The sequence below is a fragment of the Protopterus annectens genome, chromosome 4.part1 (genome assembly GCF_019279795.1).
Source record: "Protopterus annectens isolate FY-2018-M chromosome 4.part1, PAN1.0, whole genome shotgun sequence".
In the NCBI taxonomy this organism is placed as follows: Eukaryota; Metazoa; Chordata; order Ceratodontiformes; family Protopteridae; genus Protopterus; species Protopterus annectens.
The window spans coordinates 194,955,440-194,970,353 of record NC_056734.1 but is presented as its reverse complement, the minus strand read 5'-3'; the positions used below and the strand labels follow the sequence as shown (position 1 = coordinate 194,970,353).

The 14,914-nt window shown below is 44.0% G+C and overlaps 1 protein-coding gene across 4 annotated transcripts in view; it reads left to right on the top strand.

Moving 5' to 3' along the window:
- The window catches only part of SCLY (selenocysteine lyase), a 999,372-nt gene that overhangs the window by 122,880 nt on the left and 861,578 nt on the right, over positions 1 to 14,914 (top strand). For all 4 annotated transcript variants that reach the window (XM_044070098.1, XM_044070095.1, XM_044070096.1 and 1 more), the window contains exon 5: positions 6,312 to 6,495. In XM_044070098.1, coding sequence (XP_043926033.1) covers positions 6,312 to 6,495 — 184 coding nt within the window. The remainder of the gene's footprint in view (positions 1 to 6,311; positions 6,496 to 14,914) is intronic.

The following is a 14,914-nucleotide window of genomic DNA, read 5'->3' as shown; positions in this document are numbered from 1 at the left end:
CCCAAGAGAGTCCCTCAGTCCATCCCCCGAGCAAGGAGTCTCGCTCGATGGACCATCTCGGGAAGCGGGTCTTTAGTTCAGCGACCTTCACTGTAAGGTCCCTGAACTACATGGCACATGTGAATCGACTGCAGCGAGACCTTATCAAAGAGTATGCTGCATCGCCCCCGCAGTCCATGTCGGGGGAGGACAAACAGTTGTACTCCACTCGCATGGCCACTCTTAGGTCTATATCCAACACCTCTATGCGGTTTTTATCCCATGCTACAGAGGGAGCCGCTAGAGCCAGCGGAGCAGGCCTAGTTATGAGGCGCCAGGCCTGGCTCCGACATTGTGATTTCGCGGAACCCTTCAAGGCGTCCTTTGTGAATGCCCCCTTCGATGGTTCTGCCCTATTTGGCAAGACAGTTCGCGAGACTTTGGTCCAGAGCGAAAAGAACGGGAAGACGTTGTCTGCCGTCGGAGTCTGCTTCTCTGTTCCCCAGAGGTCCTTCTCCAAGAACCAAAAGGGACAGAAGAAGATGTGGTTCCGAAAGTCGCAACAATCCCAGTACGCTCCGGACTCCCAGTCCTTCCGCGGCAGAGGAGGACAGGGTGGATGCCGCCCTAGAGGCAGAGGGGGCCGAAGAACTTTGGGTCCCGAGAAGCCTTCTCTGATCGGCCCACGCAGCAACCCTGAGGGGTTGCCCGACTGCTCCACTCTGGAGGCAGTCGGGGGGGCGTTTCTCGAAGCACCTGGCAGCTTGGGAGTCCATTACAACAGACCGCTGGGTGCTTCGTATCATATCCAGAGGATACAGAATTCCCTTTTCGTATATTCCCGACACCCCCGGACACCTACCCAATGTTCCACCCAATCAGAGGGAGGCAGCAGCTACGGAAATTCGGCTGCTTTTAGAAAAAGGAGCCATCCAGCACGTCCCCCCAGGCCAGTCTGGATCGGGTTACTACTCCAGGTTCTTTTTGGTGCCAAAAAAGACGGGGGACCTAAGGCCCATTCTCGATCTTTCCCTACTAAATCTGTCAGTAACCAAAGAAAAGTTCCGGATGGTCACTCTTCAATCTATTCTCCCCCTCTTGCGAGAGAACGACTGGATGTGCTCCATAGACCTCAAGGACGCGTACTACCACATATTGATGGACGAACGGTCCAGGAGGTTTCTCAGCTTCCGGCTGGGAGCCAGTCATTATCAATTCAGGGTCCTCCCCTTTGGTCTCACCTCAGCCCCCAGGGTGTTCACCAAGGTATTAACAGTGATAGTGGCCCACCTGAGACTCCAGGGAATGCAGGTCTTCCCGTACCTGGACGACTGGCTCCTCACCGCCCCGACAAGGCATCTACTATGCTTAGCCAGGGACTACTTTCTCAACCTTGCAACTAGGGATCACTATAAACTCGGACAAGTCCTCTCTCACCCCGACTCAGGTGATAGATTTTATTGGGGCCAGACTGGACACCAACAGGCAGCTAGTCTTCTTAACTCCTGACCGGTTGCACACTTTGAGGGCACATGTGCGGGCCATCTTTCAATCTTCAAAACCTCCGGCGGGATTGGTTCTGAGGGCCCTGGGGTCCATGGCAGCCGCTATAAACCTTCTTCCCATGGCGCATCTGAACATGAGGATTTTACAGTGGACTCTCCAAGTCCAATGGTCCCTTCATCAATACCCCTTGAGTCACCCCATTTCTCTCAGCAGGGCCTGCAAGAGGGCTCTCATTTGGTGGCTTCAATCGCCGGACCTCAAGGCGGGATGCCCCTTTGCCACGGCCCCCCCACTCGCCACGGTGACCATGGACACCTCTCGTCTTGGGGGAGGGGGCATTATTCGAGCAGGATGGTCCAAGGCACGTGGAACGATTCGGAGACCTTATTGCAAATAAATGTTCTAGAGATGAGGGCAGTGCTGTTGTCGTTGCAAGCACTTCAGAGCCTTCTGCCTGTAGGAACAATTGCAATCCAGACAGACAGTATGTCTGTGGTATGGTATAGTATGGTATGGTATATCAACAAACAAGGGGGAACCAGGTCTTACCCACTCTGTCGAAAAGCCATGAGAGTGTGAGAATGGGCGATCTCTACCAACCGCTTTCTCATTGCAACGCACATTCCGGGACGGACCAACATCCTGGCGGACAGACTGAGTCGCACCATCCTTTCACCTTACGAGTGGTCCCTCAATCCTCAAGTAGCGAGTCGAATTTTTGCCGTTTGGGGGCAGCCCTGTTGCAATCTTTTCACATCTCCCTCAAACACGAAATGCAACAATTACTTCGCTCTCATTCCCCCTGCCGGGGAAGCCCCGAGGGACGCCTTGGTGCATGCTTGGCCACCCGGTCTTCTCTATGCCTACCCTCCTCTTCCCCTCATGCTGAAACTTCTTCAGAAAGCCAGTCGGTTGGGGAGCAGGATGATCCTCATTGCCCCATTCTGGCCTCGCCAAGCTTGGTTCCCTTACCTCTGGTCTCATCGAGTGAATCCGCCCTGGATTCTAGATCCCCTTCCAGATCTAATCTCCCACCCCCAGGGGCTCCCACTTCCCGACCTGGCCAGCCTCAAGCTTACGGCTTGGCTGCTACAGTTCCACTTGTAGCTAGGACTCCCGGTATCTCTTATCCAGTTAAAACTATCCTAGTAGCAGCGCACAAGCCCTCTACTAGGCAGGTCTATGGTAGTAAATGGAAGCGTTTCTCTATCTGGGCAGAACACCGTAATTTGGACCCTTTTACAGCCCCCTTGCCTGCGGTGCTGGACTTTCTTTCAGGTCTTTTTAATGGTGGAGCTAGCTGTTCTACGGTGAAGGTTCACTTAGCAGCTATCTCCCATTACCACGTAGGTACTGAAATGGGTCCTTTGATTACTACAAAATTGTGCAAAACGTTCCTAAAGGGCACCTTTCTTGTTAGACCTCCAATAAAGGAAGCGGTACCTCCATGGGATTTGACCTTGGTATTACAAGCCCTGACAACCCCTCCCTTCGAACCGGCGTCTTCAGTAGACCTCAAATATTTGTCTTGGAAAACAGCCTTTCTTGTGGCTATTACTTCAGCCAGGAGAGTGTCTGAATTGCAAGCTCTTTCTGTGAAACCCCCATACTTAGCCTTTCACAAGGATAGGGTTTACCTCAGGACCAATCCCTCCTTCCTCCCGAAGGTAGTTTCTGAATCTAATATTAACCAATCTATCAATTTGCCGGTTTTCTTTCCTAACTACCAGAACAAAGGGGAGCACAGACTACATTCTTTGGACGTGCACAGACAACTTAGATTTTACATTCATAGGACATCTGGTCATAGACAATCCGACCAGTTGTTCGTCTCCTTTGCCAAATTTAATCTAGGTAAACCGGTCTCGAAAGTTTCCTTATCGAGATGGATTTCACAGTGTATCATTACAGCGTATCAAAATTCCAGCAGGCCCGCACCTCAAGGAGTTTGTGCCCATTCAACTAGGGCTATGGCTACATCTGCCGCCTTTAAATCCAGGGTTTCCTTGGATGATATCTGTTCAGCAGCCACTTGGGCCTCATCTCATACCTTCATCAATCATTATAAATTGGACATTACCTCCAGAGGGAGAACTTCTTTTGGCTCCATGATGCTCCGAATATCCTTCCATGAAGGCCGCCCAAGGTTTAGGTAGCTGGGGACTCTGTCCCACAGGTTGCAGACCAAATGAAGTTAACTACTTCAGATTAAGAAGTTATGTACTCACCATAACGTTCCATCTGAGTAGGTAAACTTCATTTGTCTGCAACCGATCCCCCCCCTCCGTCCCCCTGACCTTCAGATGTGTTTCATGTCATATAGTGATGTACCATTTCTGGTAATGTAGTTAGTTATCCACTATAGTGCTTGCGGGCAAACTTGATCTGAGGTCAGTCAGGGTTGGCAGGGGAGTATGGGTAAGGGGACGAGCTAGGAGCTCGGATCTAAGCTTTGTAAAGTTGCCGGCTCGGATCCGAGATCGGATCCGTATCCCACAGGTTGCAGACAAATGAAGTTTACCTACTCAGATGGAACGTTATGGTGAGTACATAACGTCTTATTATTGATTGTGGGAGGGGTAAGGCCAGTCTCTAACCAAATGGGATAGGTTAATTTGAGCACAAAAATGGAAACTGGCTAGGCTTAAAATGGTTAACAAGTACAGCTCAACTAGTACTTGCCTATGAACCTATAAGTATGGATAACACTTGGCCATGTGAAAGTATTTAGTCTGTTTAGATGCCTGTTGTATCAAAAACTTTTAGGGCTTCACTGTAAACAAAGGGGAAATAGTGTCAATGCTGGAAGTCTTTTAAGGCCTGGGTACCAAGACCTTGTTCCTATAACATGAGCAGATTCTTCATGCCTTGTAACCAGTTTTGCTAATGCTCTCTCTCTCTGTCTATATATATATATATATGTGTGTGTGTGTGTGTGTGTGTGTGTGTGTGTGTATATATATATATATATATATATATATATATATATATATATATATACATATATATATATATATATATACATATATAAATATATACATATATATATATATATATATATATATATATATATATATATATATATATGGGTCTACTTTGTCCCATCGAATTTACACTTGAGCGAAAATACGTTTTGTGAGTCCAGTTTCGCAAAAGTGCATTCCTCCGGAAATGCACTTTCACGAAACTACAGTTCACCGAGGTTATTGATGGAGATCGCAGTACAGTGGGGAGAGGAGAATTTTCCCTTTTTCCCACTATAGTGCGATCTCTGAGTTGGTATATATTAGTAGCGGGTGTGTAGGGGGTGCAGGGGGGCTTGCCCCCCTGCATAATTTAATGTAATGTATTTTTTTTTTTTTTTTTTTAATTCTTCGGTGGACTAGTTTCGCGAAAGTGCATTTCTGGAGAAATGCACTTTTTCGAAACCGAACTAGGGAAACTTTGTTTTGTTTTGATGAAGTGTAAATTTGATGGGTCAAAGTAGACCTATATATATATATATATATATATATATATATATATATATATATATATATATATATATATGTTTAAATTTGATGGGTCAAAGTAGACCTCTCTCTCTCTCTCTCTCTATATATATATATATATATATATATATATATATATATATATATATAAAATGTGTGTGTGTGTATGTAATATGTGTATGTATATATATATATATATATATATATATATGTGTATATATATATATATATATACACACACACACACACTTGTATGTAAAATGTGTGTTTGTTTGCATTGAAGAGTTGACCTTTTGTTAGCAGGAAAGAAGGGCACACATGTTTGTAAAGAAACTAAGCCTACAACATCTTTTTCCCTCTTTGTCACTCTTATCTCTTATTTCTCCTTATAACATGACAGTTCTGCTTAACTGCGTTATTTCTATTGTTAATAACTTGATGTAGGAAAGAAACTATAAACTTGGATCTTGCTTAAGCTTTTATCATTTTTGGCTGTATTTAGTTCTTAATGTAAGTGATATAATATTGTTTTTCTTACCTTATTTGCACTGAAACATAATGCCATAGTAGAAATTTTTAAAATCACTCCCATTTACATTTTTTTTTTTCATTAGTAAAATGTTTGCTTTCTTGAAGCATCTGTTGAAGCTGGGAAGAACTGAAGACATACTGCAATAATGTCATAAGTTGCTGTTTAACACTGTAACACAACAGTGTATTTATATGCTGATCCTGTGGGGAAGGGAAATGTTATCTGGTGTCTAGTTTACCTTGTAGTTGGACAATCTTTAAGTCTTTTCCAGTTATAACAAAGTCCGAGCTGAACTGCAGGCATGACTTGACTTCTTAAGCTAAAACAAGAGCTTAGCCCAAGCTTACTATGTATTAATGTATCATTGTATTGTGTTGTATTGTGTGGTATAGCAGCTGTGTATTTTTAGCAGTACTTCTAAGTTATTGGCTCAGTGGAATGTGTTGACTTTGTATTTATGGTTTCTGCTGGATATGGAGGATGAATTAAGCAACACCTAAAGTGTAAGCCTGGCTTGAGCTGGGCATGGTTTGCCAGCTTTGATGTGCTTGTCACACTTGTGTAACATTCTTGTGATGAGACTGGCATTTGGCACATTGTGATCCTCTTGTTATAGAGTTAGGCTGCTTTTTGGCAGTCTCCTTAGTAACTGAAACTAATGGATGATAAATATGTTAGTGCATACTTACATAAGATGTAATCTTTCATCCTGCATTCTCTTAAGAGAAGAAATATGCTACATATTATTTGTACTGCTTCCTTTATGTCTCTCTCTTTCTGCCTTTTACAATACAATCATGCAGGCCAACAATCTGGTTTTCCATACAGCTGTGAACTACTTCAAGGATACATGGAAGAATTCAGGACAAAATAGCCTTAGTGCAGACCGGGATGCAAAAAGATCCCTGCCTCACTTCATCATTTCAAATGTTGAACATGACTCTGTGAAATTGGTTGTAGAGAAACTGCAAAAAGATGGAAAAGGAGGTAAGACCATGATTATTTGGTGGATGGTTTCCAAGTTCTGTCATTTCTTTGTGCATTTTCATACATCTTTTTGTTTGGAGGTGAGGAATTGAAAGAATGGAATTTTTATAAGCACATTGCCATTGTTGACTAAATTCCCATTGGATTACTTGAAATTTGTTTATTTGAGCCAGGAATGCTAATTGCTCAGCCATGCAACTTTTTTTTTGAGGGAGATAACCCCCTTCCTTACCCCAGTTGGCCTTTGGTCAACTGGTGCCTAGGCAAAAGGGCTCCACACTGCCCCCATCCTGGTCTACCTACACCATCCAGATTACTTTTTTTCTTTCTTTTTCTCAGAGTTTGTCTTACTCTTCAATTTTTCCTGTATTCATTCAACACAAAAAAAAAACATTTCTTTACTACAACAAATATAAACAAATACTGGAAAAATGCCACTGCTAAAGCTGTGCCCTGGGGAGCTACCTAGTTGGCCTGTGTCTAAGGCCGGCTATGACCCCATGCATGCAACTGCACACACCTCTAACTATTGTAACTAACTTGGAAATTGCCACACCTCATAATAAGTTATATTACTGCTGTTGGGTTGCCTATTCAATTGAACCATGATTGATAGGGTAGTAACTAATAGTTAACCTGTATGTAGTTTACAGTATAAGGCCCTTGCCACTGCAACATGTGCTAAGAATACACTGTCTTCCCAGCATTTCATTTAGCTGATTTAATATCTCTTGAATTGTGGCTGTGATCATGTTACTAATTTATGCTACATTTTGGGTAGTATTTTCCTATTTGTTCCACCCTTATGATAGTTCTGATAGAGGCATACCATTTGTTTATGAGTGGTTAAAGTACAGTTGTGTAAGTAGAACTTACCGTAACAGTAGATATTAGAATGATTATGACTGCAGTAGCCTTAGCTATATGGGTTATATCCTGCCAAGGATATAAAAGACTGCCAACTTCCAAAGCTTCAAGGCACCTTCCATGTGCTCAAACTGTCAGGCAGCATGAGCTGATCTGACTAAAAGACAAGTTTGGGGGCAAAGCCCTTCAGAGCTTTCCTACCAGCAGAGAAAGGCTGAGCCCTGCAAGGACAATGCTAAGAATAACAAAAACTAAATGTCCACCTGGTATAAATACACGCCAAAAAAAATGTGGATAGAAGGAGGGGAGGGAGTGGCTACTGCAGCAGTGATTATTTGAACATATACTGTTATGGTAAGTTTACTTACACAACTGTACTATATTCATATTGATCACTGCTGCAGCAGCCTTAGCTATATGGGAATATTACCACAGGGTTCAGTCCTGGGACCTCTCCTGTTTGGTATCTACTTCTCTGAAGTACAGGCTAACACAGAAGGCCTTTGGCTAACAAAGTTCGCAGATGACTGCAAAGTAGGAGCCGTAGTCATGTCCCCAAATGATGTGGACATCCTACAGAAGGGCCTCACTGAGACAGATGCCTGGTGTCAGAGCCATGGCCTCAAGCTCAATGCCAAAAAGTGCATTGTCATCCCCTTTGCCAAAAAGTGCATTGTCATCCCCTTTGGTAAAAACTCTATACCCATGAGCTACAACATAGGCGGCAGTCTACTTAACGCCGAATGTGTGATAAGAGACCTTGGGACTCAGGTGGACAGTGGTATATCCTTTGATAATCACATCGCCACAGTAGTCGGGAAATCCTTCTACGTGGCACACCTCATCACAAAAGGGTTCTCATCCAGGAAAAAAGAGATCATTGTTCCCCTCTACTCGATACTCATTAGATCCATTATAGAGTACAATGCCCCTTTTGGAATGTACCTTACAAGACATCTGTAGCAGCTGGAAAGGCCACAGAAGTACCTCACAAAGAGGATTACTGGCCTCAGACAGATGCCTTGCAGTGGCAGTCTCAAAAAACTCTAGCTTTACTCTGTAGCATATCGCCTACTCCAAGGTGATATCTGCCTAACATATAAAGCTATGTCAAACCCAGAGCTGTTGGACATGCTACACCTAAAGAAACCCCAATCTCTCCGAGCTACACGCTCTAGGGACCTAAACCTTGTCACCACAATAAACAGGACATGCTGGAGGGATAGATTCCTGTTCTAGAGACTTCCCATACTCTGGAACAAGCTAGCCATCTATGTCAAGCAAAGTTCCTCATTAGCACTCTTCAAGAAAAATTTTGATGAGTGGATGGGAAATAGGAAATATACTCCGGGGATCACTTCTGTGGCTCTGGTCGACAGGGGCACAGGGAAATAACTTTCTTGGGTGGCGTAAGCCAAGGAACCTTGTTGGCTAGGCTTACTTAGGCCCTTGGGCCGATAGCCTAGTACCTACATATGAACCATAGCTAACTATATGTGGGAGATGGAAGTAGAAGGGTTGAGGAGTCCCTGGAGAATGGTCCTAACCAAGTTTGATCTAGACCTGGAGAAGGAGTCAAGCTTATAGTGCTTTAGGAGAATGTGCAGAGGGCTGAGTAGTAGCTTCTACAATACTCCCTAGAATCCAACCCTTTCTAAAAAGCCATAAATGAAGCCAAGGCCCTGACAGAGTGAGCCGTGACCCTGCTTGGAATAGATTTGTTATGGTGAATATAACAAACGGTGATAGCCTTAGAAAGCTATTTACAAATAGTCTGTTTTGACATAGGTTGTCTCTTCTTCTTACCTTCACAAGAAATGAACAATTGATCCGAAGAACTAAAAGATTTAGTTCCTTCAAGATAGTACAGGAGTTGTCTGTGAACATCTAAGGTCTAGGATATACTTTCTCCCTCATTTTATGTTCAAGAAAGAAAACAGGGAGATGGATAGTGTATCTTAAAGTAAACTGTGATACCACTTTAGGCATAAAAGAAGGATTAGTTCTCAAAGAAGCCATGTCCGTATGGAAAATGAGGTAGGGTTGGCACACCATAAGCACTTGTAACGCAGATACCCATCTTGCAGAGGTCAGATCAGTCAGTAAAACTCTTCCATTATAAAAACCTCATGTTAGCCAGATTAGCTGGATCAAATGGAGCAAGTGGAATTAAGATCCCAAGGAGGGGCCACTGATTTACTTGGAGGTATCTTATGCAAAATCCCTTTCATAGGTAGGTGCTAGGCTATTGGCCCTAGGGCCTACATAAGCCTAGCCAAATGGTACCCTGGCTTTTGCCACCCAAGAAAATTATTTTCCTGTGCCCCTGTCAAGCAGAGCCACAGAAGTGATCCCCGGGGTGAATTTCCTATTTCACATCCAATCATCAACATTTTTCTTGAAGAGTGCTAATGAGGAGCTTTGTTTGATATAGATAGGTAGTTTGTTCCAGAGTATGGGAAGTTTCTGAGACAGGGATCTATCCCTCCAGCATGTTCTGTTTATTGTGGTGACAATGTTTAGGTCCCTAGATCATGTAGCTCGGAGGGATTGGGATTTCTTTACGTGGAGCATGTCCAACAGCTCTGGGTTTGTTTCAAGAACATTTTGACATGAGACTGCCTTACAAGAGGAGGATTCATGGGCAGACATGCTGAAATGGCTAATAAATGAACCTTGCTAGAGTAATAAGAAGGGCCATAAGATAGTAACTCACACAAATATTGTAAAATTAGAGAACAATTAGTCCTGAATGGGTGCTGGTTATATTGTTGGCACCAGCTAGAAAACCTTTTCCATTTGCTAATATATGGTTTTCTAGTAGCAAGCTTTCTTGCCTCTATTAGTATCTGCTGCCCATTCTCAGAAAATAGGTTCCTAAAAGGAATTAAGCCTCTATCATCCAGGCAGTCAGTTGGAGTACTGATGTCAGGGTGCATCAAACACTCCTGTTGTTGTGTGAATAGGTACATTCTGTGAAGAAACCTATGGTAATTTCCCCTGGCCATTTCCAAAAGAAGGCAGAACCACAGTTGCCTGAGGCAGAAGGGAGTCACCACAGTGATCTTGGAAGATTCCCTCTGAGTCTTCATAAGTACCCTGGATATTAGTGGAAATGGGGGGAAAGGCATACAGGAACATACCTGTCTAAAGCAAAGAAAAGGCATCTGTCTTACAGGCTCATCTTGCATGGAGTCCTGGAAAAGAATTTTGCTAGTGGATTGTTCAGAGAGGAGACAGAGGTCTACTTGAGGAACTCCACACAGATGGATCAAATCTTGGAAGACCTCCCTAATGTAGTTTACATTCATGTGGGTCTGGCATAGTCCTTCTCAGCTTGTCTGCCACACAGTTTTGCTCTGATGGAATGTAGAATGCCTGCAGAGTGAAAGTGTACTGTGAAGATATATCCCAAGCTAACATGGCTAGTTTGTAATGAGGAACTGACCTGTTGACTTGAGTTTTGTCTGTAACCACTTGAAGAGGTCCTGGGGACCAACGATGGTTCAGAGAGTTGAAGATCTTGATCAGGGCAAGCATCTCCTTGATATTTATGTGCTTACATCTGTCCTTGGTATCCTACACCCCCCACTTTTATTCCTCCCGAAACTGCTCTTCAAGCAAAGTCCAAAGTGTCTGTGGTGACTGACTGCTTTGGAGCGGGGAGAGAGAAGAGGAGACCTGGATTTAAGAATATCAAACCATAGTACTGTGATTGGAAAAGATAAATTGTGTTGATGCTTGAACCAAAGAGATTTCAGATACCACTGTGTCTTTGTGATCATGGAATCTTGCCAGGGATATCATGAGACTCATAGATGACATTAGACCCAAAATCCTGAGGTATTCCCTCTCAGTGACTGAAGTCTGAGTGGAAAACCGTAGAAATAGATCTAAATAAAGATTTACTTTTCCTGTAGAAGAAAAGCTGTTTAAATTCTGGTGACTAGTTCACATCCCAGGAATACAATCATGTGTGAGGTAGTTGAGAAAGACTTTTGAATGTTGTTTTGGAATCCCAGATTGTGCAAGAGATCTCTCAGCCACGAGAGAGATTCCTAACATTTTGAAAGAGGACTTTGCAAAGATAAGCAAGTCATCTAAATATGGAAAATTTGGATACCCTGTGCCTACAATGAGCTATGATTTGAGATAGACACTTTGTGAACACTCTTGGCACAGTAGATGGTCCAAAGAGTAAGGCAGAGAACTGATAATATGATCCAGACACACAAAATCTTAAGAAATGTCTCAAGTCTGGATGAACAGAGATGTGATGATAAGCATCATATAAATCTAATGTTACCAGGAAACTTGGAAGAGGAAGAGGTAACAAGTCTTGAATTTGGGCACCATCATAAACAGATTTAGGAAAGAAATATCCAGTCCTGGTCTGCAAGGATTTTCTTTGATGTTCATCGTGCATACAGCTGCAGTCATAACAGATGGGTTATCCTGCCGTCAGGCGGGTCCTCGGTCGGCCGAATTCCAAAGTCTAGGTCCGGCGTCGGATGTCGTCGCTTCTTCCCTGACGTCAGTGCGGCAGGGGTATAAAAGAACCAGCCAACGCCATTTTCTTCAGTCTTTCTTGCCGCGCGGTGCCCGAAGCAGAAGCAGTTCGCAAGTGCCGGTCGGCCAGCTCCTGAGATTACGAATATTTTTCAACCGAAGTCTTCTTGAAAGCTAAGTACCCGTTGAAACTTTTCTTGCCTCAGACCGATGTCAGACAAAGTTAATAATTGCATTTCATGTGGGAAGCAAATACCGCATAAGGATTTCCATTCCTTCTGCATTCCTTGCTTAGGCCCATACCACGACGTCTCGGCCTGTCGTTTTTGTACTAGCTTCAACAAACGTACTATTAAGCGTCGGGCGGAGTTCGCCCAACACTATTTTGGCAAAAAATTTAATTACATTATGTCGTCGGATACCCCGACTCCAGTTTTGAGTAAAAGACGCAAAGATAAGGACCGACATATGAGGTCCGCGACTTCTACCGACTCCACGCTAAAGCCGACTACAGGTGCTCCGGTTCTCAGCGAGGCGCCTACGCAGCCCCTGACTACCGATGACACTTCCTTAGCGGTGTCTTCTGTGCCCGAGGTCGCAGGCTCCTCGGCCCACACCCCGATTACAGATACCGACGCCACTCTTGGCGGGAAAACTCAGAGTTCAGACAGGCCTGCCACCTCTCAAGGTGTCTTCAGGCCTTCTTCTTTTTCCATTAAGGCTTACACTAAATCTAAAGCAGCCATGCAAACTAAAAGACAAGCTCCACAGGGCCCCTCTCAAGGCCCCATGCCTAAAAAACAGATGCTCAAAATGGCTGAGGATTTGATTACTCTTATCAGGGGTTCTCAAACCCCCTCGGACAAAAGGCCCAGAGTGGAGGATGAATACCCTTCCTCGGACCAGGCCTCCATTACTTCAGAACATTCTGAAGACCAGGAACATTCATACTCCCCTTTTGAAGATTCTGATGCAGAGGAGTCCATTCCCTCTGTCTCCCCCCCTGAGGACTATTCTTTTGGGGAAACCTTGCATACCTTGAGGGAACACTTCCACTGGGAAGGCCAAGATTACTCAGATTCCAAGAAAAGGCTCATGGATTTCCTCTTGCTCCCTCAGCACAGGCCTCTGGCTATCCCTCCTGTCTTAGACATACTAGATGATGTGTATTCAGAGGCCAGCCTTAACCCAGATTCTTTACCACCAGCTCCAGTTAAGCCTGACAGGTATTACCGGGTTCCTGATTCACACCAATTCCTATACAAAAGCCATGCTGCTGACCCGGAAACTATTTCACAGGGTCCCAAGGGAATTAAGGCTTCTACTGCCAAAAATCCATTACCTTCAGAGAGAGATTCCAGAGCTTTAGAAAGGTGGGGGGAAAAAGGTATACACCTCGACCACTTTAACCATGAGGGCATTAAACTGTCAGTTCCATATGTTAAAGTATCAACAGTTTTTGTTATCTCAGTTGAAAAACAAAATGTCACAACCTGAACAACCAGACTTGAAGGAGTTGCAGGATTTGTTGCATAGTGCAGAACAAGTTGGTAAACATACCTTGCAATGTGGTTTTGATGCTTTAGAGGCCTCATGTAGAGCTGCTGTTACAGGGTCTGTCATACGTAGACATGCTTAGCTCAAAGAGCAAACCTTACCAGATCATGTCAAAGCTAAATTACTAGATGCACCTCTTCAAAAAGATGTGTTGTTTGGTGTTAAAGCTGAGGAGGTATTAAAGATAATGGAGGAAAAGGCAAGATCAATGCAAACAGTGAAATATTTCCTACAGGTACAACCTCCACGTTTCAGTAGAAACTGGCCTTCAAAAAATTGGTCCTTTCCAGCCACGGACAGACTTCAAAGAGGTAGATACAGGCGCCCGAGGGGTAGAGGGCAATCTCAAGGATCATTTAGAGGCAGACAATGGCAAGCCACCTACACCAAGAGGTGGAGAGGATAGATCACAGCCATTCAGAAAGCAGACACAATGACTTTCCCCTTTGCATGCCAAGCAAAGCTCTAATGGCAGCACCTTTAGGCGGAAAATTGGCATTATTTTCGAAAAATTGGCATATTGTCACAAAAGACAAATGGATCCTGGACATTATAGACAGAGGCTACAGATTCCACTTTCACACCCTTCCAAAAGTGAGAGGCATGCCAAACCTGCCACAAAATCAAAGGGCAGAGGCACAAAAATAAATTTCAGCTCTCATGGACATGAAAGCTATTCAAGAGGTACCTGCACAAGAACAGGGTCAAGGTTTTTATTCCAGACTATTCCTGGTACCAAGGAAGGAGAAAGATTGGAGACCTATTTTGGACCTATCCATCCTAAACACATATTTACTCGTACCAAAATTCAAGATGCTCACATTGCAGCAGCTTCTTCCCATGCTGGGCAAGGAGTCTTGGCTGGTAACATTGGACCTCAAGGAGGCATACCTGCATGTCCCTATCAGACAAGATTGCAGAAGATACCTCAGATTTCTTGCAGGTTCAACCCATTGTCAATTCTCTGCATTGCCCTTTGGCTTATCTACTGCGCCCAGAGTGTTCACGAAATGCCTGGCATCAGTAATTGCCTTCTGCAGACTTCAAGGGATACAAATATACCCATATTTGGACGACTGCCTGATCCAAGCGGATAGCAAACACTTACTTCTGAAACATCTGGCGTTTGTAATGAAGTTGTTGAACTCTCTGGGATACACAGTCAACAAAAAGAAATCAAAACTAATACCCTCTCAAGTAATAATTTTCCTGGGTGCCAGCTTGAATACAAACACCCAGATGGCCTACCTCACGCCAGAGAAACAAGGGCAACTATCTCAATACTTCAGAAAAATGGCAACCTTCACCAGGCTGACTGCAAGGAAAATCCTGCAGGCTCTGGGATTCATGACATCTTGCATCCTGCTAATCCCATGTGCAAAGCTGCATATGAGGAAACTTCAATGGTACCTAAAAAACTTATGGTCTCAACACAGCCACAGTTTGGAAACAATTATACCACTGATTCCATGTCTCCAATAGGAAT